The sequence below is a fragment of the Haemorhous mexicanus genome, chromosome 6, assembly GCF_027477595.1.
Source record: "Haemorhous mexicanus isolate bHaeMex1 chromosome 6, bHaeMex1.pri, whole genome shotgun sequence".
Lineage (NCBI taxonomy): Eukaryota > Metazoa > Chordata > Aves > Passeriformes > Fringillidae > Haemorhous > Haemorhous mexicanus.
This window is the reverse complement of record NC_082346.1, coordinates 34,120,398-34,145,069: the sequence shown is the minus strand read 5'-3', so window position 1 is coordinate 34,145,069 and position 24,672 is coordinate 34,120,398. Positions and strand designations below refer to the sequence as shown.

General features: G+C 36.4%; 1 protein-coding gene across 3 annotated transcripts in view; it reads right to left on the bottom strand.

The window, feature by feature from the left end:
- Positions 1 to 13,613: 13,613 nt before the first annotated feature.
- The window catches only part of FMN1 (formin 1), a 167,217-nt gene continuing 156,158 nt past the window's right edge, over positions 13,614 to 24,672 (bottom strand). For all 3 annotated transcript variants that reach the window (XM_059849788.1, XM_059849789.1, XM_059849790.1), the window contains 2 exons: positions 22,424 to 22,508; positions 13,614 to 21,370 (listed from right to left, as the gene is read on the bottom strand). In XM_059849788.1, the coding sequence (XP_059705771.1) occupies positions 21,326 to 21,370; positions 22,424 to 22,508 (130 nt within the window). In that variant the 3' untranslated portion in view covers positions 13,614 to 21,325. The remainder of the gene's footprint in view (positions 21,371 to 22,423; positions 22,509 to 24,672) is intronic.

Genomic DNA, 24,672 nt, shown 5'->3' with positions numbered 1-24,672 from the left:
GCATGCAGTTTGTTGAAACAGAGATGCAGAACCTTGCCAGCAATGATCCTCTTTTTATATCTTTTACCACAGACTTGCATTTAAACTGGATTTGGAGTAAGTAAAGAGAATTTCCTCAACACTTAGGACTGACTGCCCCTCTCATCTGGGGGGAAAAAACCTAAAAGGGGACACACTACTTCCAACAGCTCGATGACTCTCACCTGTGAGGTTATCTTGTCTTTTCTTTCCTTCAGGCTTAGGAGTCTAAAATTGATCAGGGCTGGAAAGCTTGGCAAGAGCACAGAAGTCTCTAAAAAGAAGCTAGTTTAATGAGGTGTGTCCTGGGGATTGGACCAGAGAGGCAGCCCATCCATGCATGTTGTCCTTGCTATCCTGAGCACTCGAAGGTCCACACTTACTGCATGATCAATCTTGGAGGGTCCAGGACTCAGTTTCCCCACTCAGCAGCAATATTCTGTAGGATCCACTCTCAGTATAACTGTGCTCTCCCACCAGATGCCTCTCTCAGCCACAAGGTGATTATTTTGACATAATTTCTTGCCTTAGAATATTAAGGAGGACAATTCTGCCCTCAGTAACATGCCCAAAGGGAAAGATACATGATGAGTGGCGTGTCACAGGTGCATCCTAAGTGGCCTCATTTTATCAGTTGTCCCACCTGTTATATACATACATTTATTGGTGATATCCTGCATCTCTACAACTCGTCTATTTTTGCTCTAAAATCCACTGCTGTGAGGTTTGTGTTTGTAAAATTAAATGATTACAACTCATTTTTTGGTATTAATAAAGTGCATTTCATTTGGTGTACTCTCACTCAGCAGTTTGACACATGTTTTCATGGATTTTAAAATCCAGTTTTAAAATCTGGAATTATAGGGGGTAGGTTTCCACTGTGTGGAATGTGAATAGTTAAACAGAAAGATAAGGATATTTAATGTTATTATTAATACAAATTCTCTTTCACTGATAATAGGCAGGGAATATTTTCCTTTAAATTGCTTTTTAATTTTTTTTTCCCAGGGGAAAGAGCCAACCTCAGTCATTGCTGGAAATTTTGTACCAGCTTGGGTTTTTGTTCAAGAAATGGGAACACCTTAGGAATGATTTTTTTCTTCATGTAAAGTTGACAGCAAAATTCACATTTTCTTTGACAAAGACTGCTATGTCCCTAACCCCTTAGCTGTTAAGCAAAGCTTCAAACGTTAGTGACTCCTTTAAGTTTTGTCTAGAATTCTCAAGGAAGATTGATAAAAGTATTCCAAATCTTTATGTTCTAAAACTGCCTGTGCATAGATCATGATGGAACTCCTCTTGAGGCAGATTCCCCTTACCCATGTAAATTTTATACAAAGAACCTTCCATGAGTTGCTAGTTATTGCCTGAGAGTAAGAAAGTTCTGCTAACTTACAATTATAAGAGATATTTAATATCAACCACAATATGTATTTAAATGTCTGCTTTATTCTAAAAACAATGGACTATATAACCTAAGGCTGCAGTATTTTCATGCTCGGTCTCACAAAGCAAAACTTGGTTTAAAATGAAGTTTTAATTATTTTGTAACTGAATAGAATTGGAGTTTTTTTCTTCCCAGCATTTTATACGTCATTTTAACTACTAGTAACAAATAAATAAAATATCTTCTCCAGCCTGTGTCTATTGTTGTTTGTTTTTTGGTTTTTTGTGGGGTTTTTTTTGGTTCGGTTTTTTCCCCCCCTTCCTCAAGTTTCCAGCTCTTTCTGGATCTGTTGTACTTTATCCTGACTTCTGTGGTTTCTTCTAATTATAAAAGGCTTTACATTATGACAATAAGGCATAGAGACAAGCAATGGCACCATCATTCAACACGGCTACTTCAATAGGGCTTTTAAATGAGATCTGTCACTTCCCCCTCACCCTTCCCCAATTTATAGAAGGAAAATCTCAATCTTTGCTCACACTTTTCCCCTTGTAAACCATAGAGTGACAGTTGAAAATATAAATCAGCCTTGAATTGTTGTAGAGTTAAAGTTGGAGTTGGCCTGCCTGCCTTATGCCTTATCTCAGTTTAATGTCTAGCTGGCAGTTTAGTCCCACTTCTAGGAAAAAAGAGTAAGGAAAACCTTTACAATGCAGCATATTACAAGCTGTGAATAGGGACAGAGAAGATGCAAAAGAATTATTAAAAAAAAAAAACCAGGAAGATTTGTCACTGCTGGCAGCACATGTGCAAGGCCAGGGTTGAGGAAGGACTGCAACCAGGGAGAACACATTTCTTCAAACTTTCCATCCCTTTTGGTTTAGTCTTCCTTCACATCTAGCTTTGTCATGCTTCTAAAACTTGCTGAAAAGATAATAAAATTAGCTAAGAATAATTTTTTTGGAAGGTAATTGACTTTTTCTGGTCTTAGATATGGGCACAGTTGAGCAGAATAAGTTTCCTTGAGAAGTTGTGCACATGTATCTTTATTTAAATATTTAAACCAGAGAAAAACCTCCTGGACTTAGCTTTTTAGTAGTCCATGGTCTTACTAATTATATAGTAACATATAATTTCATTATAGTTTGTATTTGTCCTACATACCAGCTCTGAATTGAAGATAAGCTCCCATGTGCTTTATAGTTAGTGACACAGACCAAAAGAAGGCAAGAGAGAGAGAGTTCGCACACCTTACTCTGCTGTCGGGGATGAAGACAGAAATGAGACCCTCCTTTCCTCTGTCCCTGGTGGGCCAGGCTGGGTGTCTGTGGGGTTTCTGTGAGTGCTCTGTCAGCCATGTGCTGCTGTGGCTCGCAGCCGCCGTGTGAGAGCGAGGCACCGAGAGAGCGGAGCCTCCGCTCCCATCTGAGCAGCAGATGTGCACCGTGGGTACGGCCGGGCCAGCTGGACACACTGCACCGTGCCTCTGCTCCACCAGCCTGGCAACACAGACCTTGCCTTTGCAAAAGTGATGGGGTGACTTCACCTTCTCATTTACCTTCTCCAGACTGAAAAAAAACCCCAAACCAAACAAAAAACCCACCGCCAAAACAAAGCGAAAAACCCAACCCAAGCAGAAAAAGCAGGAAGGAGAATTAGAACTTCACCCTTGGGGCTGGTGTTCCTTTTCCACCATCGATGTAAACCAACAGGTTTAAGTTCCAATAGGTTTCCTGAAGGAGAGCAACCAAGTGAAAAAAAAACTAGATCTTGTTCACTCCAAATAACTAAAATCTGCCCTAAAAACCACTTCATTAGTTACTGAAATACAACAGACAATTTTGGCAGAAAAACATCCAAAATTTTTTCTGAGCTCTCCTGCTTACCTGGATGATTGCAATGCACCAACCAAAGGGGAAAGCTGCATCATTTAAATTTTAAGGGAGTGAAAATTTAACATGTATTTGTATTTAGTCAAAACAGTGGAGCTATCACTGGTTATTTTTAATAACCATCAGATTTATTTCTTTTTATCAGCTGAGACTGAAACCAGAAGTTCCCAGCAATGCAAGTATCACAAAGAGTCCCAGTGCAGATTTTTGATGCTGCCTTGTAATGCATCTACATAACAACATCTGAAGCCTATGTGCACTGCCTGCCTGGGAATGTAGCTGATGACTTTAAAGTGCCCTGTCTCAACGTATGGCTTCTGGCTGCCTGAATTCTTCCTCTAGCTTTCATGGGTCTGGGTGGAGGAGTACAGACATTTTAACTGTCACTTGCTCACTTTCCTAGTATTCTCTAAAAGTTTAGAAAACAAAATTCGGAATCTACTTTTTTTTTTTTTTTGTATAATCAAGGAGCAAGATATGAGAAAGTCTATGCTGATGTAAAAAAAGATTATTTGGGATTGCATTAAAACCCCCCACCCCCAAATTTCTAGGCTGTGATAAGCAATAACTCCTCCTTGCTGTGGTACAGATGTAGATCACATAGCTTGGGGATGGATCTAATGGAAAAATTACACTGACTCACAATAAAAGTTCTGCAAAGAAAGTTGGAACTTGCTACATTTGCATTTCTCTTTTAAAGAATGCCTTGTGGAAAAAAGTAACATTCCAGTTCATATTACAAGAGCAAAAAGGAACAAAGGTTAAAAAAAATCTCTCTCTCCAGAATATTTCAGAGCTATGTCTTACCTTTCTGCCTTGTAATATCAATAAGTTTCTGGTTTAAGCAATTGGAAAGAATCAATGGGTATTTTACAGCTCATATGGGTTAGAATACTCAAATTCATTGATCACAATTTTATCATATGGCATCACAACTGAGCACTGAGATTTTTGATTCATATAATGATGAATTTGCAGAAAATATTGTCTTTATTTTATTTCAATTTTTCTAATTCAGTTTTTGAGGTGTAAGGAGACAATAAATTCTGCATTTACGAGAAGAGACACTCTCAATCTTAGCTTTGCATTAGTCCATTGTTCTATACAGAGAATTAAAAAATCATGCTATATAGATGTAACATAAATGTATTTATTTCTCTGAACAAAGGTGTAAAAGCCAAGCCATGCATTAGATATATTTAGAAGTCTGAAAAATGTATATTAGATAAGATCATACATAAAACTGTCGAGTACTCTGCCAAGCTTCTTAATAACACACTTTAGGAGTGACGAGCATGGAATAAAGTCAGCAATGACACCAGTTACAAGAGTAGTCATGAAGAATTTCTTTTTTAAGGATGGGGACAGGGCTTTGTGAATTCAGTTAAGTTTATTTCTAGACAATTACACTTAATGGATGAAGTCTTGCTGAACTTCTCTCTTTAGGATCTGAAGGACCTTGAATGTTCCTTCGAAAACAGATGTTCATGAGGGACATGATTTCCGTTTTTGTAGTTAATTTGTTTCAACTTCAAATGAATGAAGAGGCTAGAATTTGGGTGTTAAGTTAGATTTAGCAAATAAAAAGGAGAAAGAAAACTATGTGTACAATGGCAAGAACTTATTGAATGGATCTAAATCCTATGGTAGGTAATTTGATCTAATTTTTGCAGAAAGGCAAATGCCAGATGTTTGCTCCACTTTGATCTTAATAACACTTTAGGCTGCAGACAATAAGATTGGTTTAAAATTTATTGTCTCTTTGATTTCTCTATTCTAATGCTTTTTAAATTCTTTACACAAGACAGATCTATATATAGGCAACTGGGGTGGCATCAGAAGCATTGTGTACTTAAGACATTCTTGAAAACCTCAGTATGGAACAGTGTTTGCTTTTTTATGCATCAAAACAAAGCCAGATTTTATACAAGCAACATTCAATTTTCATTTTATTATAATGTCTCTTTTTATTTTGCGTATGAAGTTCTGACAGTCGCATCTGTGCCACAGCTCCTTATATGCTTTTATCTTTCAATAACCTTATTAAAAGTCAAGACAATATATTAAATCAACATTAAGCAGCAGGAGTTGAAAGTTAAGCTAATCCATTCCTTTGCATTGGGAGTGTAATCTATGTAGATCTCTAATTTCACCATTGAGTTGCTTTTAGTGTTCTTTTTGTACAAAATACGCTTTCTAAAAGGGAGAGCTGCTGCTGAATGAGCACCAGTGAAAGATTCTGAAGTACCATAACATCCAGGAGGTGTCCAACTTGCCTTTGGTCTGGATCTTCCCATTCAAGGAGAGCAGTGCTCTGTGAATGTGAGTTGAACTCATCTTAGAGCTGCTTTTTAAGTGGTCTCAGGTTTCTCCCAGGATGTCTTGAGTATTCACTACTACTGAGAAATGGTGAAAAGCAAGTAAGATTCAGGACAAACAGCAGGGCATGAGCAATGGTTTAAAGGAAATATAAAAAAAAGCTGGCAGAATGTCTTATCATGATTCTCTTGCATAGTCCATACCCATTGGTCCCTTAGATCCATGCATGATGTCTCAACAATTGGTTTCACTCTGCTCAGCTCAGAAGTCTGAAAGTTCAAAAAGTCAGAGTCAGTTTTTCTCTGAAAGAAATTCTGAACTTTGTTTGGTGATGAAAATGCCATCGCTCAGCCAACTGAGAGAACAGCTACCCTGGCAGGTTTTCTTAAGCTGTCAGCCTTGATCAGAAGTCAGCAGGATCCCTACTCCTGTACAAATAAGTTTAGTTCTTGCAACAAACTCCTTTGTAAGCCAAAAGAAAAATTCCTTCCTTCAGAACCAAATATTTTAGTTCATTACCAGGGACAAAACATTATACACAGATGCACAAAAAAAGTTCATCTCTTTCTACCACATAAGCTAAGTGAGAAGACTTGCAATTAACTCCCCTCAGGGGAGAAGCTGGGCAAAACAAAAGACTCTTCCAATGAGAATTGTTCAAATGCATCTTTACATCTTTTCTTCCTTACCATTGCTATGACTACAGAGGAAAAAACATCTTTATTTATCACTATTACATTGAAATACTGTTTGCATAATTCCAAAGTACATTTTGCCAGTCCCCTCCTTGACATGATATACAACCTGTGCCATTTGAGAAGGGTCTGTTTGAAATGGCTGGACAAGAAAGTCACAAAACACAGGGAGGTTTTAATGGTAATTGATTTCAATGCAGAAGCACTGATTTCCTAAAAGGACATTAGTTTTCTGTAAAGGTATGATGGTATGAGACTGAAAATCTTCTGCAACACTGGCTTTTGTGCATCATAGCTGAAAAGCGTACAAATGCTACACAGTGAAATTTAATGGAAGACACACAAGGAAAGATTTTAGCCTCAACATTTATCTTTACCAACACATGGAACCACCTTGATCTGTTTTACTGTTGATGAAAAACGAAGGTAGTGTCTATTTCACAGGAGAGGATAGGAAGTAAGAGTCAGTGTGATGGATGGTGAAAAGAAACAGAGAGCAAGAGCAAAGAAATATGAGTGTCAAGCACTGATCTCAAAGATGAGGTCTAGTCTGCTGTCAGAATGTGTCTAAATAGCTTATTAATAACAGGAGAGATGTATTGGCATTAGTGTGAAAGGAGGAGTGTACTCACTTTGTACTGTGTTGTCAGAAGTGAGCCATCTGCATAGAGTTTATATTTGTTAGCTATAAATAGACTATGCAAGTACAAATCAAGCACAGATCAATTCCTGTGAAAATATTCACTTCAAGGCATTTATCCAGCAGGTAACACAGCAGCAATCTCTGCCACCTCTATCGAATCTGTCAAATCCACTCACAGGGGCATAGCTGCACTTCAGTGTGGCATAAAAAACCCAGTGAAGTTTTTACCTCATGAACTTGTTTCAAGTAATAATTGCAATGCAAATGCTTGAAATTTATTCTTTGATTAGTATTAGTCAATGGGTGAAACAAACCCCACTTTCTCCCACAGGGATAAATGAGGGTTACCAGGGAAATCTTTTAATCTTCTGTAACGAGTCTGAGTGCATCAATTTAGGATGATGTCATTTTGCCTCACCAGTTCTCTTCCCACTTAATCTGTCAATCCCAACAGCAGCTCGATTTCTATCTGGGGCTGACATGCTGAGAAAAGGAAGACCAAAATCACTTGTTGAGGTGACACTGAAGACTTTATGCTAAGAGAAACCCCTGGAAAGTAGGGTACTTACATTTTATTTTTGCTGGCAAGGGATTGAATTAAGAGAGACCTGCAAGACCAGAAGTACATCTGTGGGGCACCCTTGACAAGTTCAACAGCTTGCTGCTAAAATCTCTCCCTGTCAATGTCAGAACAACCAGCATGTCCTGGGAAGTAACCTGATTTATTATTACATGCCAGATATTTTAATGATATTTAGGGAATGTTTCATTCAATGTTGCAAGTCTTGCTTGATTTAGGCAACTATGTTTCATCTCCAGTGACCTGTAATAAGTATGTTTTTCTTTGATTTACTATTTCTTTGGCAATACTAATTAGTCTTAGTTCTGGAGTTTTCAGATTTCAGAGGCTTCAATAATTCAATTTGCTGATGAACAGCATACTGCCCGATAGCTACGGAAATTGGTTCTCCAATAACATATAGATTGTGCCTCTAGGAATTAACTAGTCAAGGGTCTATTCAAAATGCCATAAAGGAGTTACAGACTGTAGCCTTCCCTCAGGGCTCATTGTTGGTGCAATGATGAGAAGAGTATACCTACAGTATTCATTCAGGTCAAAACAGCCTGGAAGTTGGGGCGGCAGCTTTAAATTTTGCAGCTTCAGCCTCATCTGTTTGTCTTTGCATAAAACCCTAACCTTACAGCACAACCTCAGACAGGGCTGGTTTCATGCAGAGGACACAAGTGCCAAAGGCTGTGTGTAGGGCAGTGTTTGACTTCCACAAGGCAAGGCCTGGAGTGCACATTACCCTCTGAGCTGGGATCGGATGTTACACCCCGAGGCACAGGTCAGCGTGTCCGTCATGCACAGACGAGATGGTCTGCACCTCTCGGTTGGAGAGGGATGTTATTTTCTTAAGGAGCAGGATGTTATTCCTAGAGGTCTGCCCCTTGGTAGGGTCAAGAGTAATATTTTATGGTTAATGTTTATGATTAATTTTGGCTGTGGCCTTTCCTTTCAGAATTTGTATGGTGTCAGTTCAAGTTGGTAAGGGGAAAGCTTGACAAGGTTAAGGCGTGAACCGTACACTCACTTTTCCTTCCAAAGTAAATACTACAACAACAATGCACATGGGAACCAAGCAGCACATTCCTAAATCAAACCAGAAGATTCATACAGGGAACTAAAACAGTAGGGTCCAAGAGAATGGGTTTGGCCTTTTTGTTTTTTTAGTCCAAAGGGTACATTTTCAGAAAGATGCCTTGGGAATTGGGTGAAAATAATCCCAGGAGCAAAAAGGGCCGTTTGGCATCAGATTTCTTGTGCTTACATTACTTAAAAAATTGATATTGCCTTCACCCCCATTCTCTCAAAAATTCTGCTGAAGTAAGGTGACTGATTCTCAGCTGTTTAATGCTGTTTCAGGGAAAGAACACACATCTTGATGTGACCCAAGTTTGCACTGATGCTTACTTTTGGAAAAAAACCCAATCAACTCCCCAGCTTTGAATAGGATCTTTAGATTCACATTCAACTTGTTCTCTTTTTAAGTATGTGAACTTGGAAACTGTTTTCCCTTCATGTTTTTACTAATGTAATGGTTTGTCAACAGGCTTGCAAGGGGACTTGGTTTGATGTTTTAGAAGACACTTAAGACCAGAAGAGATGGGAAACTTCTTTTAAAATCTCAAGGTGTTTTTGCTGCAGGGACATAGCATATATATGGACCCATAGCTTGCTTTCTGGGGCAGTGTCAGCAAACAGAGAGCAAAGAAGTACTCTTGTGATATTGTGAAAATCTCAGAAAAGATACTACTGTATATAAGCAATAAAGACAACTTCAGAGGTGTGTGCATGAAGCAGTCTCAGAAACCCATCTTAGATCTGCATCACCCTTTTGGAGTGTTGGAATGTATCATCCAAGGGATGTGGTGGGAAAGATCATTGTATGAGAGTTTCTGATGATGACTTTGAATCTGGGAGAGAGGACAAAATTCTGGCCTTGTCCTTCTTTGTTACTAATTCCTAGGAAATAATTTTTATAATCAGAGAATATATCTCCCACTGTGCTTTCCTTTAAAATTCTGAGCAATTAAAAATTCTTTCAAATCCTTAATATCACTGAACTTCAGACTAAGGGTAGCAATGTGATCTATAATTAAAACCCTATCATGAGTGCATAGACTTTTCAGGACATTTGCATTCCACCACTCCACTTCTCAAAGACAGGACTGCTATGGCTGCTATGAATCACACATAAAATGAGCACTGCCAGCCTTCATAAACACTTCATTGGAAATCAAAGATTCTCAAAGTAAAAACAAAGGGGCATAACACACTTGTCTGATTCACAGTCAATCAACAGCAGAAAATACTGCTACAGATGCTGCAAGGGAGACTGGTGAAGAAAACTTTAAAACATCACAATGTTTCCATTTTTGAAGTTAATAAGAGAAGCAAAAGATAAAAAATATTGACCTCAGAATTTCAAAATGTTTCCCTTGACTCACACACATGGTGCTTTGGAGCTCAACTGTGTATGGCCATTTGTGGGTTAAGCTTTTTGTAACAAGCTGAAGTTTTACTGCTCAGCTACTTATATATTTATAAAGTTCTCAATGGTTGATTTACACTGCCTTGATTAGTTATGAATCATACAGTGGAGATTTGTGCCTGACTCTGTGACTAATTGAATCTGAAATGAAAACTTGTAAGTACTAACATACTTACAAGTATGAACTAAAACATGGCTGAGAAATTTAGAGATCAGTTATTGGAGCAATTTCAAATGGCTTAATCATTTCAGTCTTGGAATTTGCAGCTTGAATAAATCTTATTATTAGTAATGAACAAATATTGGAGCTGAATAAATGCACATGAATCTAGCAATGGTTTCTTAAACAGGGAGGGAGAAAGAGGAAGAAAAATTTACAAAGAGGAAACAATGCAAAAGGGAAAAAAAGAAAGAAGTCTTAGAAGTCTTATAACACACTGTGACTGAAAATATTATTCCTCACTCACCCCTCACATTCTTTTTAAGAAGCTGCAGAGGGTTTTCATGAAGGCCCAGCATGCCTAAACAAGTTTCACTCAGAAAGAATAAGTTGTAAAAGTTAAATCACCACTCATTTCTTTTGAGCCTGTCTTCAGCTGTGATCTGTGGAGCTTTAGTTTCTCTTTTCAGGCGTAGATAAAACAGTACTGTAAGACCAAACTTGAAAACCCCTAATGTTTCCCAAGTGTCTGGGAACTGCCTTTATAAGAACAGCATTTCTTCAAGCACCAGTGTGTATAGTAAATGACCTATATGCCACCCAGAAACTTCTGAAGCCCATACACCTGTTCACCCACCATCCTACAGGAAAGATTCGGCACGTTCGTGAATGTGTCAAAGACTGTCCCTAAGAAGCAAAAAGCCCTAGAGCAAACGGACACAATGAAATATAACAATTATATAGAAACCAAAACCAAGACTTGCAAACTGTTTTCAACACTTTTTTTTGATCCTTACCAAAAACCTAGCACGCCTGGCTTTGAGGCTTGCACTTTTTTTGCATCTGGAATCCCTTGGTGTGTTGACTTAACAGTAGCAGCATTCTCAAGAGCAAGGACTGCTTTGTTTGACCTACTGTATTCATCAATATTTGCATTGCTAATTTCATTATTTCGTAAAGGACCTTGGGATTTGTCTCATGAAAGAGGTTACACATAGAAATCCCCAGTCTGCTTTGATTAAAGTCTTCTGACCAACACATCTCAAATGCTCATTTGCTTTTAAATTATTTCAATAACTACAGTTATCCAGCTTTTAGGGTTGATTTTGCCCTAGCTGTCCTTTCCTGAACAATGCATGTATGAAAATTTTATTATAGATTGCTGAAATAGAGATATTGGATCAACTTCTTTTGCCATATCAACAGAATGGCTTCTCTTAGAGATATATATGTATACATATGTTTAAAAAATATACATATGCATATATATATATCTGCATATTTATATAAAGTAATTAATAAATTTCTTGCTTTTATTTCCAGATTTAACCCCTGGATAAATGGCTGTGATATTTACAGACATTAAACAATTCATCTCTGAAATTATTTAATTATATAGCTCTAATCTACCATTTAATTAGAGGCAGCAGTTTGCTTTATAGCATTTTAAATCAGGATATCACAAATTAATTCTGTATTTATGAAGTAACATTTTAAACAGCACCAGAGCTGAAATACATTGACTAATAATAAATAATACTGCATCATAGAAAATAAAATTTATGTCTGATGACAGCTTTGTGTGTTCAGAAGAGTAGCATTTATTTTAGACCTTCAAGATTGGTCTTACAAATATAGACTTCTGTTCAACATATATGTTATTATTCTCGGAAAGAAATTCACTTTATCTGATGTATTTTCTTCCCTGTATGTGGTTTTTTTATCTCAGAATAAGACAGGCAATCAGTACCAAATACAGCTCTTCAGCTAGGTGTTGTGTTGCTAAGAACATCCTGCATTCAAGGAAGCATAAAGAAAATTCAAGAACTTCAGGCTCCAGCACTTCTTTTGGACCCAAGGACTAAATTCAGGTTCTTCAGGCTTCTTAACGAATGAAGATAGTTGTTAACGTGAATAAACCATCTGTCATCTGACATCCTGGCATATCAGGATTCCAAACAATAATTCTTATGAAGTCCATCTTTTCAGCAGCACACCATTGTTTTGTTTTAGAGGATCATGAAACTAGGCAGTAAATAATATGAGAAGGAACAGAGAACAACTGTCTATAAGCTGGATTGCTTTGCTCAGCTACTTTTAATTCAGATGATGTAACTAACTGCATCCTGCTTAACTGTTCAGTGTTTATCTTGATATTTCTAACATGCTTATCATTGTGGCATCTAGTATGTCTTTATGGACTCACAGAATGGTTTGGGTTGGAAGGGACCTTAAAGATGATCTCATTCCAGCCCCCTGCCATGGGCAGGAACACCTTGCACTAGACCAGGTTCGTCACAATTTTCATGTGTACCCTTCGACAGAAAACTAGTTGCAAACAGTTCTTCATACTTGGTTAATGTCTGCACCTTGGTGATTGGTTTTTGGCAATATATCTCCAATTCATCTATGTAGCTGAAATCCTTGCTTAGATGCTTGCCTTTTCCATGATGAAAAATGCAGATTTTTCAACCCAAATTCCACTGATTATGCTGCTGTAGATTTGCTGAGTTTTTCCACTCCCTCTTTTAACCGGTTGTGATTTTCAGGGTCAGTCGTAGAACATATTTGCTCTTAATCTCTCTTGACATGATCACTCCAACTTCTGCTTGGCTAAGGATTTTCAAACAAATACATTAATCATGTTTTCAGAAACATCTAAAACCAAATCACAGTCTTCTGATTTTAAATTTATGTGATGCCTGAAGCTAAATTCCCGCTCGAAACTGCCTAAAATATATCTGTCTTTGGAGACTTGCTGAGCATCCTGCTGAAGAGGCTTCCAGTTCCTGTAGTCCCCAAAATGGTCAGCTGCTGAATGAAATCACAGCAAAATTTTCTACTGAAGCTGTAATTGTTTTCTGTTCTGGCTACAGGAAAACCGGAAAAAAAATACACGAATGACAATAAGGTTTGCTACACTATCAATACAGTTATACAAGTAACAGTAAAATCTAGACAAAATTATAATTCAATTCATAGTTTTTTTCTTCCCCTAGAAAACAGAATACAAATATTAATGTCTGAAGACATGGATGGTAGAAGCCACTGAGATTCTATTTTATTATGATTTTTTAGTTCGTATGGTCTGAGTTACTGAAAAGCTTTTCAATATTATGCATCTGGAAATGTGACTAGTTGCCAAAAGTGGGATGAGAACTAAAGGAAATCTACATTTTCAAAATGCAAATTGTTTCAGATTCACCCCCCCAAAAATACCTTCAAGACATTGACTTCAGAAAGGTAGATATTCAAATTCTTTGCCGATCTGAGAAATGTCTTTTTTAACAAGCACACTGAACCTGGGATATTAACTGTACTAGTAAAGCAGTGTAAATAAAAGAAGTTATTTAGACAGAATTTTTCAAACAGAGAAACCTACAGTATCCCAATAATATATTTTGCATACAAAAAAAGACAATTGAAAAAATTACCAAAAATACTGAGGAGGAAAATATAGTCTTTTATTTACAGTCAATGTCTCCTTAAGAATTTAGTTTAAAAATAAATACTCCATCCCACTACAATAACCTTTACAAAGTCGTTCATAGCACATCTTGGTTTTTGAGAAAATTATACTTTCAGATATACAGTAGAAACACACACACATATACAAACACACACACACACATACACACACACACATACACACACACACACACACACACACATACTCACACACATAATTACAATGTGGAGCAGGGAAAATGCACCTGAATCTATTTAACTTATTCTTTTAAGACATTTGTAACATATTTAATCAGGAACTATTCCAAGGAGTTTAATTCTGTAAACCAAAAAAACCTAAACCATATTAATATTCCATTATTTTTGCTTTACATATTGGAGGATGATAAATGCAAGGTTGATTTCAATTCAAAGGACAGCAAATATATAATTGCTGAGTGAATTTGCAAACATTCAAGCAAAGCTATGATTTTATTAAAGCAAATCCCACATGGACATCAGAGGCCTAAAAGCTGTTATGTCTGTGAAAATTGCTAGGTACACATAGAACACTATCAGCATTGCAAGAGAATTTAGCATTTTGCTACATCTTCAAAGAGAAGTAAAGCAGCCAAAGAGGCCTCTCTTTTGATGATTTTGTATCATATGGAGAGAAGAGAGGGAAGCATACCAACAATAATAATGTTCAACAGTGCAAATATTTAACTCAGACTGATTGGAAAGAAAAAGAACCCAAACAGCTAAATGAAGGTTGAAAATCATACTGTAATTCTACTAAAACCACTTTCCAGTGGCCAGGTCTTTATTTTTCATGTAATATTATTTCTCCATTTTTGCTTCCTGTAACTTCCAAACGTGGCAAAGCTTTTGGTACAGTGAGAAACAGCTAAGTACAATGGCAGGGGCAGCTTTTGTTCTTGAGGCTGATATACCCCCCACCAAAAATAGTGTCATTATACATCTGTATTTCTTAAAGTATATAGCTCTGTTATTCCTGGGGAACATACAGTCAGTCATCATCTGGGCATTCACAGCTTTGCTGAAAGCACCTACAAGAAACTGCTTTTATCAACTCTCTGGGCAAAGCTCTTATCCAGTCCCATCTGACATGAAGCATGAGTCTTCCTTTGCAACAGGTATCACTAGTTTCAAAACTGATGTAATATGACAAGCACATTTCATTTGACATAGCTTTTCTGAACTTGACCCCTAAAAATCTGTTCAATTTCCCTCTCAAGTCTCTCCCTTTTCCGAGCTATATGGAGATGAAAGTGTGTTGTTCAGGCTACATGCCTGATGAGCAAATGCTCACAGATTATTTCACTTGACCACAGTAGCACTCAGGCCCCCTTAGAAACTTGTCCAAGAAAAGCTGGCTTGATTGTCTGATATAATATAATCTTTTAATTAAACAAAGCTCAAACAAACCCAAGCAAACACTTCACTTCAAAAGAAAATCCACAAGGAAGATATAGTGAGGTTAATACTGTTGTTTCAATGGCACTGCAACGTTTTCATTCTTTACAGCCCTTCTAAAACACACTGGACTGTAACACAAAATAAAAAAATGAAAAGAATGAGAAAAAAGTATTATTTTTATCTGGAATGAAATCAGTTTTATTTATTCACCTTCCTGTAGATATGAAAGAAGTCTAGAATAGAACTGGGAGCTTGTTCTGGTTTGATTAATTACAAAACGGTATCCCCTCCTATATAAAATCTAGAAGATACCCATACCACAAAAAATCATCCTAATAGATAGAAAAAAAAGAATTATAAGATGAAGAACATGGCTTTTATCCAGTTTATACTGATTAGCTGCTATTGGCAATACACCCCTAAAACTACTTTACACCTAAGTATCAGGTACTATACAGCATCTGTATTAATATGCTGACAACTGATGCACCAAGCTGCAGGAAATAGTGCTGTAATCTTAGACTGCTACCCGGTTTCTGCAGTTTCTATAACATACTGTTTGTGGATAGCTGCTCAGGACGAGCATTTGTTCAACAACAATGGATTGTATTTACAACATGCCAAATGAGACAGTAAAAGTACTGAACTACAAGCTTGGCCACTCTGGGAGAAGTCAGAGAGAAAATGTACTATTTAAAGTACTCAAATGCACAGTTCAGAGATTGACAAATCATCTTGTGGAAGATTAAAAAAAATTAAAGAAATTTATCAACCAGTGAACAGATGTAACAGGTCCTCTTTCTACAAAAACTTGAACTTCTATAAGGATGCCATTTGTCAGTACCAATACAGTACATAAATCTCAGCCTGTCAGTACTCTTCAGGTCTTTGAGCTGACCAAATACATTATGATTCAATGTCTATCACAAAAACATCCTAAAATTCTTAGTATTATTTTGTGCCACAGTTAATTTCTAATTGCAGTGAAGACTGTAGTTATCAGTGACGACAGAATTTGGCCCCATCACTTGGCCCTTTGATACAAGTACTAGCTTATGATTAAGAGAGGCTGAGAAGGCAGATGGCATGGCAGCTAAACTCATCTTAGCTCTAGGAAAATATGAATGTTCCTGCCAGGACAGTACAGGCAAACCTGAAACACAGCTGTCTGTCAGGACTCTGATGATGGACCACTCTTTTAACAGCTTTTGTAGTCAATATTCTACCGGTCAAAGCTCAAGAGTAAGATAATATAAGTGATTCTGTTCATATTAACTAATCATATCATCAGTAATAGGCACAGGATGATGTTCCTATACATGAAAGCAGCATTTCTGAAATCTGTAGAGCCTAATGAGTGGATACATACAACTCTACAAAACTTGCTATTTTGGAAGAGTCTTCTAGCTTTTACCTTAATCTGGAAATATAGGTATGATCTCTTTCCCTTTTGAAAATCAACCATTGACATTACTTTCCAGTCTCCCTTCCAGGAGTCCCCCAGGCAATCTATGCTCAGGGAATTCTGCAGTGTAACTCCTGAGAAACATACTGTTGGAAACTGATGGATACAGCAAAGATGCCATCCTCCAAAAGCTCCCAGGACTCCAAAACCTCCTGTGGCAGATCATACCACAGAAAAGAAATCATGTCCCACACTGGGACAGTGCAGTACAGTTTTCCTAACAGGATTCTAAAAGATTTTATCCAGTCCCATGACCCCATAGTGTTCCCTATGGATATTTTTTACCATGTGGGCCAGAGGAATACATACATAAGTAAACCTGCATGCATGTATAAACACTATCAGCCTGTATAAAAAGGCTTCTTATTAACTCAATATTAGCTTACTGAAGGTGAAATTGAGGTGAAACATATGAAATGAAATTAACCAGAAACAGCTAATGAAAAAAAAAAAGGTGCAACCTTTAGTTTAGTCTGAGATGACACCTGGCAGAAGGAAATCACAGGAAATGCAATGCTGTTCCACATTAGGGAAAGCTTATGTCACTTGATAATGTCCTCCCAGGAAGGTGGAGCACTCTGTCTCTAAGCTATTTATCAGTTAAGAATTTTTACTTCATTGGTTCTTACAATATATAATCTTGTATATTCAGTGCTTAAATTTTACTAAGAGGTCCTAATTTAAAAGCTTGAATTCTATGAGGTATCAAATAAAAATTTAAATATAGCTGAAGCTTGCAAAATTTCCTAAGATAGTACTATTGAGGTATATCTCATTTTCAACAAGTGGAAAAAAAAATTTTTTGTAACGTTGTTAGGAATACTTTTAAATTGATAAAATTGTTTATAAAAACGAACAAGAAAAGGTCTTGCAGGCATTTTGAAAAAAAAAAAACTTGCAAAGCCAAGTATTTTTGAAGAGTTCTACCAATTTTGCTTGCACAGCTTCTGAACTTTAGATCTTCTAAAACAGTCTCATAAAATTCTTCTGGTTTAAACACTCTTTAGCAGTGGAAATGTTTAGTAATGATATTAGCAGGCCATATCTAAAAGGAGAGACAGTTATTTAAATCTGGCACCATGTTAACTGTACCCAAGGTAAAGTCTCTTGCATATGCTCAAACCTTTGACTGCTAAGGAAGCAGGGTTTCTAGGATCCTGGGATTTCTCACTGTGCAATCCAAAATGCCAGTTTTCTCAGACCTAGCTTGGGAATCTCCAAAAAAGTGTTGAATTTCAGAGCATAGAAGTTTTCTACCTTAATAATGTAAGAAGCATCCAAAAAATGTTAATTATTAATAATTTGAAATAGAAATATTTATATACAGAAACTGAAGGTCACAGTTTCTGTTTTGATGCAAAAAATTCTAAGTTAAATATAAAAGTCTAATATTCAATATATACATTTACAACCCTATGATAAAACACAAGGCAAAACAATTGCAGGGGTTAGTGATGGCAAAACACCTGGGTAGTTCTCATAGTTTAGTAAAAACCTAATGAAAAAATGATTTTTCAGACCTCAAAGACACTAAAAGGTCTTCCATTTTAAAATCAACAAGTGGTAATGTTGTAAATAATGTAAAGAGCACTTTGCAGGTTATTATCTACTCATTCTACACTGAATTCCTCCTAATAATTCGATTTATAAATCAGTACTGTATATTGTTATTGTGGGTAATAAGCACCTAAGGAGTAACATGGGTTTTAATAGTCCTATGCTTTACAGTCTTTGAGAAGCTTGGCAGTAACAGAAGAAATGAGAACAAAACACAACAGAAAACTCCCTCTCTAAAGCCACATCTACTTTGCAGTCACAGAAGTGACTTCTGTGAAGTGTTGAGGTATTTTAAGTTAAATAGACTAGAAAAATTGTAACTGTCTAGCTATTGCTGCTTGGCTTAATTGAGTCTACTCTTTTACTTCCTTGACAGCAATGTAGACGTGTACCAGAGACTTCTGTTCATTCCATCTTTGTAGTTTCCTTCTTTTCTTCTTCTGTCCTTTTGTTCCCCCAAAGTAGGAAGCTCAAGGTAAAGTGAGGCATCAAACTAAAGCTTAAAGCTTAAAACATAATGTTGGGTGACACTTGGTGACCCCAAAGATGAGTGCTGGCTGATGCATATTTGTTATGCCTGAAGTGTCTAAAGATTTCAGAAATAAAGAGCTTATGCAGACATATCTGCAAATATCTCCTCTCCAATACACAATTTAAGTTAAAGCCAGCAGGTGCACCATTGTGGCTTCAATCACTGTCTGAAGACACTTGTGGCTATCACTGGGAGGGAAGTGTGATATTTAGCTGATAAATGCCATCCAGGAGTCTTAAAGTCTTGATTAAGACAATGAATCAAATAATCTAGGTGAATTCTTCTTTTCATTTAAAAATAGTTCAATTAGTAGAGGATTTAAGTCATGGGTTAAGCTGGAATCAGATTTTCCTCTCAGACTTGAGAGGAAAATCAATACAACTGAAACTTAGGAAGAGACAAGGTCCCCGTGCTACATAAGTTTTTGAATCTTCTAAAAAATAGCCTTAATTCTCAAAACCTTGGCAAATTGCTAATTTGATAAAAGAATTATAAGTCTGATCAAGGAATGCTTTAAATGAATAATTTTAATTTTAATCCCTTTTTATATACATTTTTCAACATTTCAAAATGAAGTCAATTTGAACTGAAAAATGAAAATTCACATTTAGAAATTTTGAAACAGGATATTTCAATAAGTTAAAACCTTTTTTCCCACAATATACTTTTAATGGGAATTATTAAGACCATCCATTTTCACAAACAGTGCTGCTCTTACTGAATAATACTTCAAGTAATTATTTTCACTGAAAAAACTCTCAGTTAGGTCAAATAGCAATATACACTATCTTCATGATAGATAGAAAACTATATAAAAAATAAACACTGTTTGCTTAAACACTCATCAGAATTGCTTGCTATTGTTCTTTGGCTTTTATAGGCTTTATTGCTCCTCTTATTTATCACTAATAGTATTGGAAAGAAATGTACTTCACCTAGTTAATGGAAGACAGGAAACTTAAATCTTTGGAATTTGCTTTTCCTCTGCAATAGGACTACTCAAAATACATATCAGATTATTTTTGCTAGCATATTGTTGACTGCTTTCATAAGAATTATGCTTACACATCTTGAGAATATCTGTAGCAAGTCTAAACTCCCAAACATACAAGAGACTTTTGATTCTTTTGTTTTCATTTATGTTCTCATTCCTATGAGAGAGGTACTAATTTAAGAAATCTGCACTGAATTCCTATGTTAATTTATGAATGTGTCTCCAAAACTGCTATTTTCCTTAATATAAATGTACACTGCTAGGTGTGACTTTGCCTAGGTTTCATCTCAGTCTCTCTATGGAATTTGCTGTATGATAACTGTTGTCTGTATCATGTATATTCTTTCCAGTTTCAAAGCAAAGGACTAATGCTTTTCCCCTACTAGCTTTTTGCACCTCTTTGCTTCACCTAATTTCTCTTTGTAACCAACTTCATACACCATTATCATAAACTCATTTTCCCTCTCGTGGACAGCAAGCAGAATCACTTTTCTCTTTTACCCTAAATTAACTTGTTCTTCCAGATTTCTCCTCCTAAGAATCCAAATCCTTAAAATGCAGTAAAAATCTTCGAGCAATGGTGGATATTCAGTAGGGTTATTTTTAGGCTCTGCCACTTTATGGCAATGGTCATAATGTTACAGGAGGACAGCAAGACCCTGTTAATTCTTTCTGAAGTTTTACTTATTATATTATGTGTGCATATATATATATATATATATATATATATATATATATATATATGTAGGTATGCTTGACACATTCTTCATACAAATACAGGGGGACAAGGGCAGGCTGCATAATATGTTTTAGAGTGAGATAATTGCTGTTAAAAAGAAAGCTTTCAATGGAATTAAAAGTCAAATGTTTAATGGCAAATACGTAACTTCATGGAGAGACATTATTGTATCTTAATGAATAATGACCTATAAACGCGTCACTTTATGGATTTGTTATTTGCAATATATACTGAAATAAAAATATACATTTTATAATTTTTTCTTTTGAAGCTCAAAATTTAGGAAATGTTAGATTAAAACCATAAAAATAATAAATCTGTTATGCCATCAATCACAAAACTAAAGAATTTGAATATTCCTTTTTATGTGCAAAATATTACTCCCATTTCAATGAATGGCATAAGCTGAAGCTTCTATAAAAATATTCATAGTAAAATACAGCATGACTCTATAATTACATTTAATCAGTTTTAGAAAGATGCATCCAATAGTTAGACACTGTAAAATTATTTAGAATCAATCTTACCTCAGTTACTGCTGAAGTAACAAAAAGTATGCTGCACTAGACCTTTGTGAACTGAATGGCATATTTGCTCTCATCTACATAAAGCCCTGTAAATAACCTACAGGTTGTTAGTCATTACTTAACTCAGCATCCAAAATGCTCATTTTAGCTCTTCCATATTAATACATTATACACAGAATATTTTAATAAACCATTGACAACAAGATGCATTTTAAGCAATGTAAGGAACAGTTACAGAAAAAAATTTTGACTTCCCGCGTAAAAACCTTCTTAGAATTCCCTCCACTGAACATACAAACCCCTTTGAAGGAACTCAAAAGTCTTTAATGGATTGTCTCGGGACAGACCAGCAAAGCAGAATTCAGTATCTAACGTAAGGTGCTTCCTGGGCCATTGGTGTAGTAAAGCATCAGGCAATGTATGAAATCACTGCACTGTTTTCATTCATCTTCCCTCAGTTGGCAGTCACACTGGCTTCCTTCTGACGTAGTCTTTCTTTCTGTTAAAGAAAAAAAAAGAGTTTTATTGTAATTCTTGTCTATAATTTTCCATCTCCTCTCAAGTTCCCATGAGCATTTCCTCTAGAAGATGGAGAAATAAGTCACAGTTTCAGTTTTCTTGAATTAAAAAATTCTTGGAGCACTCAAAGAAGGTTTAAAACTTTGAAACACATTACTTACTGAGTTTGCTTTTGCTACATACCTGTCAAATACTGTGTACCTTTAAAAATACACATCTGTGATGACCACTGCAGCTAGAGAAAACCAGATACATTTCAAATTCATGTGACTCTAATACATTCTCATGTCTGGAATGGCTTCTGCTGACATAAAGGCTCTAATTTAGCCTTTGCTAGATGATCTTGCTTAATGACCTCTTTCCAGGCAAGTGCAATCATTCATATCTCTGCTGCCTGATCTGCAACTGATATGCTCTGCTGGGAATGGAAATAATACCCTGATTCCTTCATGTACATTTCCCTCCCTTGGTCTCTTGCCTTCTAGAGTTTGAGAAATGCTTGTCTAACCTATGTGCCTTGCACACAGACAAAAAAAGAATTTATATACAATGCAAATTATGAGACCTCTTTCTGTGTTGTATCAAAACCACTGGTGTACAACAAGGAATAAAATGGGGATTTAATCCCTTCCACCACTATTCCACAGAGAAAACAAGATTTTTAAGGTTTTGAAAAAATCAAGACACTCCAGCCATTGGACAAATATATCTAGTGAGCTTCTGCACTTTGAAGCATGGAAGAAAATACAAAAGACTACAGTGGAAGGGAAGAAGAAACCACAAAAGCAGCTCTTTTTGTTATCTGAAATAGCAGAGCCATGCTTAGGCACAACTGAAGTAAATGTGAAACATAACTGTTGACTACCAAAGGGCACAGGCTTTAACACTTCTCCTTGGGAAGAAAATCACTCTGCTGCATTCAAACTAAAAATACTACACTCTCCAACAACAGTAGAAACCAGCCATCATTTTGAATGACAAGAACGATGTCACAAAACCCCTTTGGAATGTCATACTGAAAACCAGATCATACCAGGCTGGCTGTAGGATTGATTTTCTTCGTTTCAACTTTCTTCTCTGCAGTTAACTTGCTCACTGATTGCTGAGCCACTTTAATTCTGGAACAAAGAAAAGAAGTCATTAGATTTGATGAAATTAAAGGTATTCTGGTTCTGCTTGGTATATACTTTGTAAGAAGCCTCACCAGTAACTTTTTTTTAGGCACATTAGCCCAACAAACTGCTATTTCTATTTAAAGGCACTTAATAAACTACCAAAAGTAGATCAAAGTACACTTTCAAATGGAGAAAATCAAAAGCAAAAGGACAGCCTGTCTGTATTGCTCCTTGAAAATGTCATCGGAAAAATGATTTCTATGTTCTTGCAGGATCTGGATTTTATGCAGTATCTTTCCCACCAAAAAAGCTGTGCTATCAAGGCAAAAAGATCCTCCTCTGAAAAAAAAGAGTGAGCTGGCTTAATCTGTTAGGCACACAGAATATGCTATTTTAGCAGGCCATTTGCCAGGCTATACATTACACTTTCTCTGAAAATCTTGAAATGAAAGCATCTGCCAGTTTTTTGTTAAGGTTTTCTGTGTTGCCTTAGAGGGAATTGAGTGACCAGCCTCACTGATGTGGCAACAGGAGGTAAAAGAGGTTCTTGTCTCAGGGTAGTTAAAGTTGTCTGGTGTACAGCTACAGACCAGTCTGCCAAAAGTACTGTAGAGATAAGGGGAAAGAAGAACACATCTGATTCCTCTGCTTCTTGCCTTTTGTTCTCAGGGTCTTTCATACAGAACCCTTCTTTCTGTAGGGATTTAACATGAAGAACCCAATGAGGAGTTTAATCAGGAGGAAGAGCAGAAACAGAATTAAAGAAAAAGGGACTTGACTCTCTTTGTACAGACTGGGAAGTGCATGGGAAATTATGTGCTAAACAGATAAAAAGGAAAGAAAATTCTTGGCACTCCTGATAGAGGATCTGCCCAGTGCTAAGTGCCTCTATAATACTGATAGTACCTTCAGCTACTTTAAATTCTATATGCAAAATGCAAAAGGAAGGAGGTTGGGAGTGAATTTTTACAACCAAGGAAAACTCAGCAAATCAATTTTCAGTAATGTACACCAAGTCAGTCTTTTACTAGAAGCAACACATTTCTTGGCACTCTCAAACTGAAAAAATCTATTTTCTTCTCCTATTTAACTTTTTCCACTGGCAGAAATAATTGCTACGGCCAGTCAAAAAGTATTTAAAATACCATGTCTAGTTCAAACCACTTTCGACACACTCAATTTTTGAGGAATTTTGGAAGAAAAGCAAAAAGAAAAGTGGATTATAGCTGCAATTACTGATGTGTACTTCCTTGCTGTAACAGTAGCAGCAAGCTGGATTCTTTTTAAAACACAGAACACATTCATAAGTCCATTACTGTCCTTATCAATGTTGGAAATGTAATCAGTGTTGGAAACCAAAAATTTATTCTCTACGTATTTTAGAAGCATGTACAGGATAGTTCTTGGTGTTGTCTCACTTTTGAGTGCTTAAGAAGAGGAGAAAATAGTTATACTACTTTCAACTAAACTTACTTTCAACACTGTTTAGCTACAGTGCTGATTCAAGCTGTAACTACAGCCTCAAACACACACGTATGAAATTATTATTCTGTACATTTTTTAAATACAGCTGGCCTATTTTTAGAACTTAATTAGTGTTCCCTGTTTCTACATGTTAACAGCTACGTGACAACACACCATTCCATCCTTTTATTTTTGTTAATCTGCACAGTTTACTTCTTAATGCAGGATGACTGCACCCCCTGGACAGCACGCTATTCCTCACAGCTACAATGTTTATGCAAAGATGATGATGAATTTCAAGATGGTTTTCTTCTCAGCAAAATCACACCAAGTGATCAGCTTCTAAACTCTTCCCTATTTTGAGCACATTTTCTATCTGATCACATTTTCCTTGGTCCTAGAAGTGTTTTCAAATAGCTTTCAAGTGTCTGGAGTCCACACTTTCACCCAAAGATAGAATTACAGGGATTACAATCTTTTAGACTTAAAAAGAAAATTATGCCTCCACTGATAAAGGATTTTATGGCATATTTTCACTATTTCTAGGAAACCTAATGTTTAAAAATAGAATGAAAGACGAGGACAAACTTTAAGCAGGACCTATTGCAAAAGGAAAAGGGGTAATAGTTTTAAATTAAAAAGCCAGTCTAGATTAGGTATAAGGAAGAAGGTTTTTACAATGAGGGTGCTGAAACAGAATCAA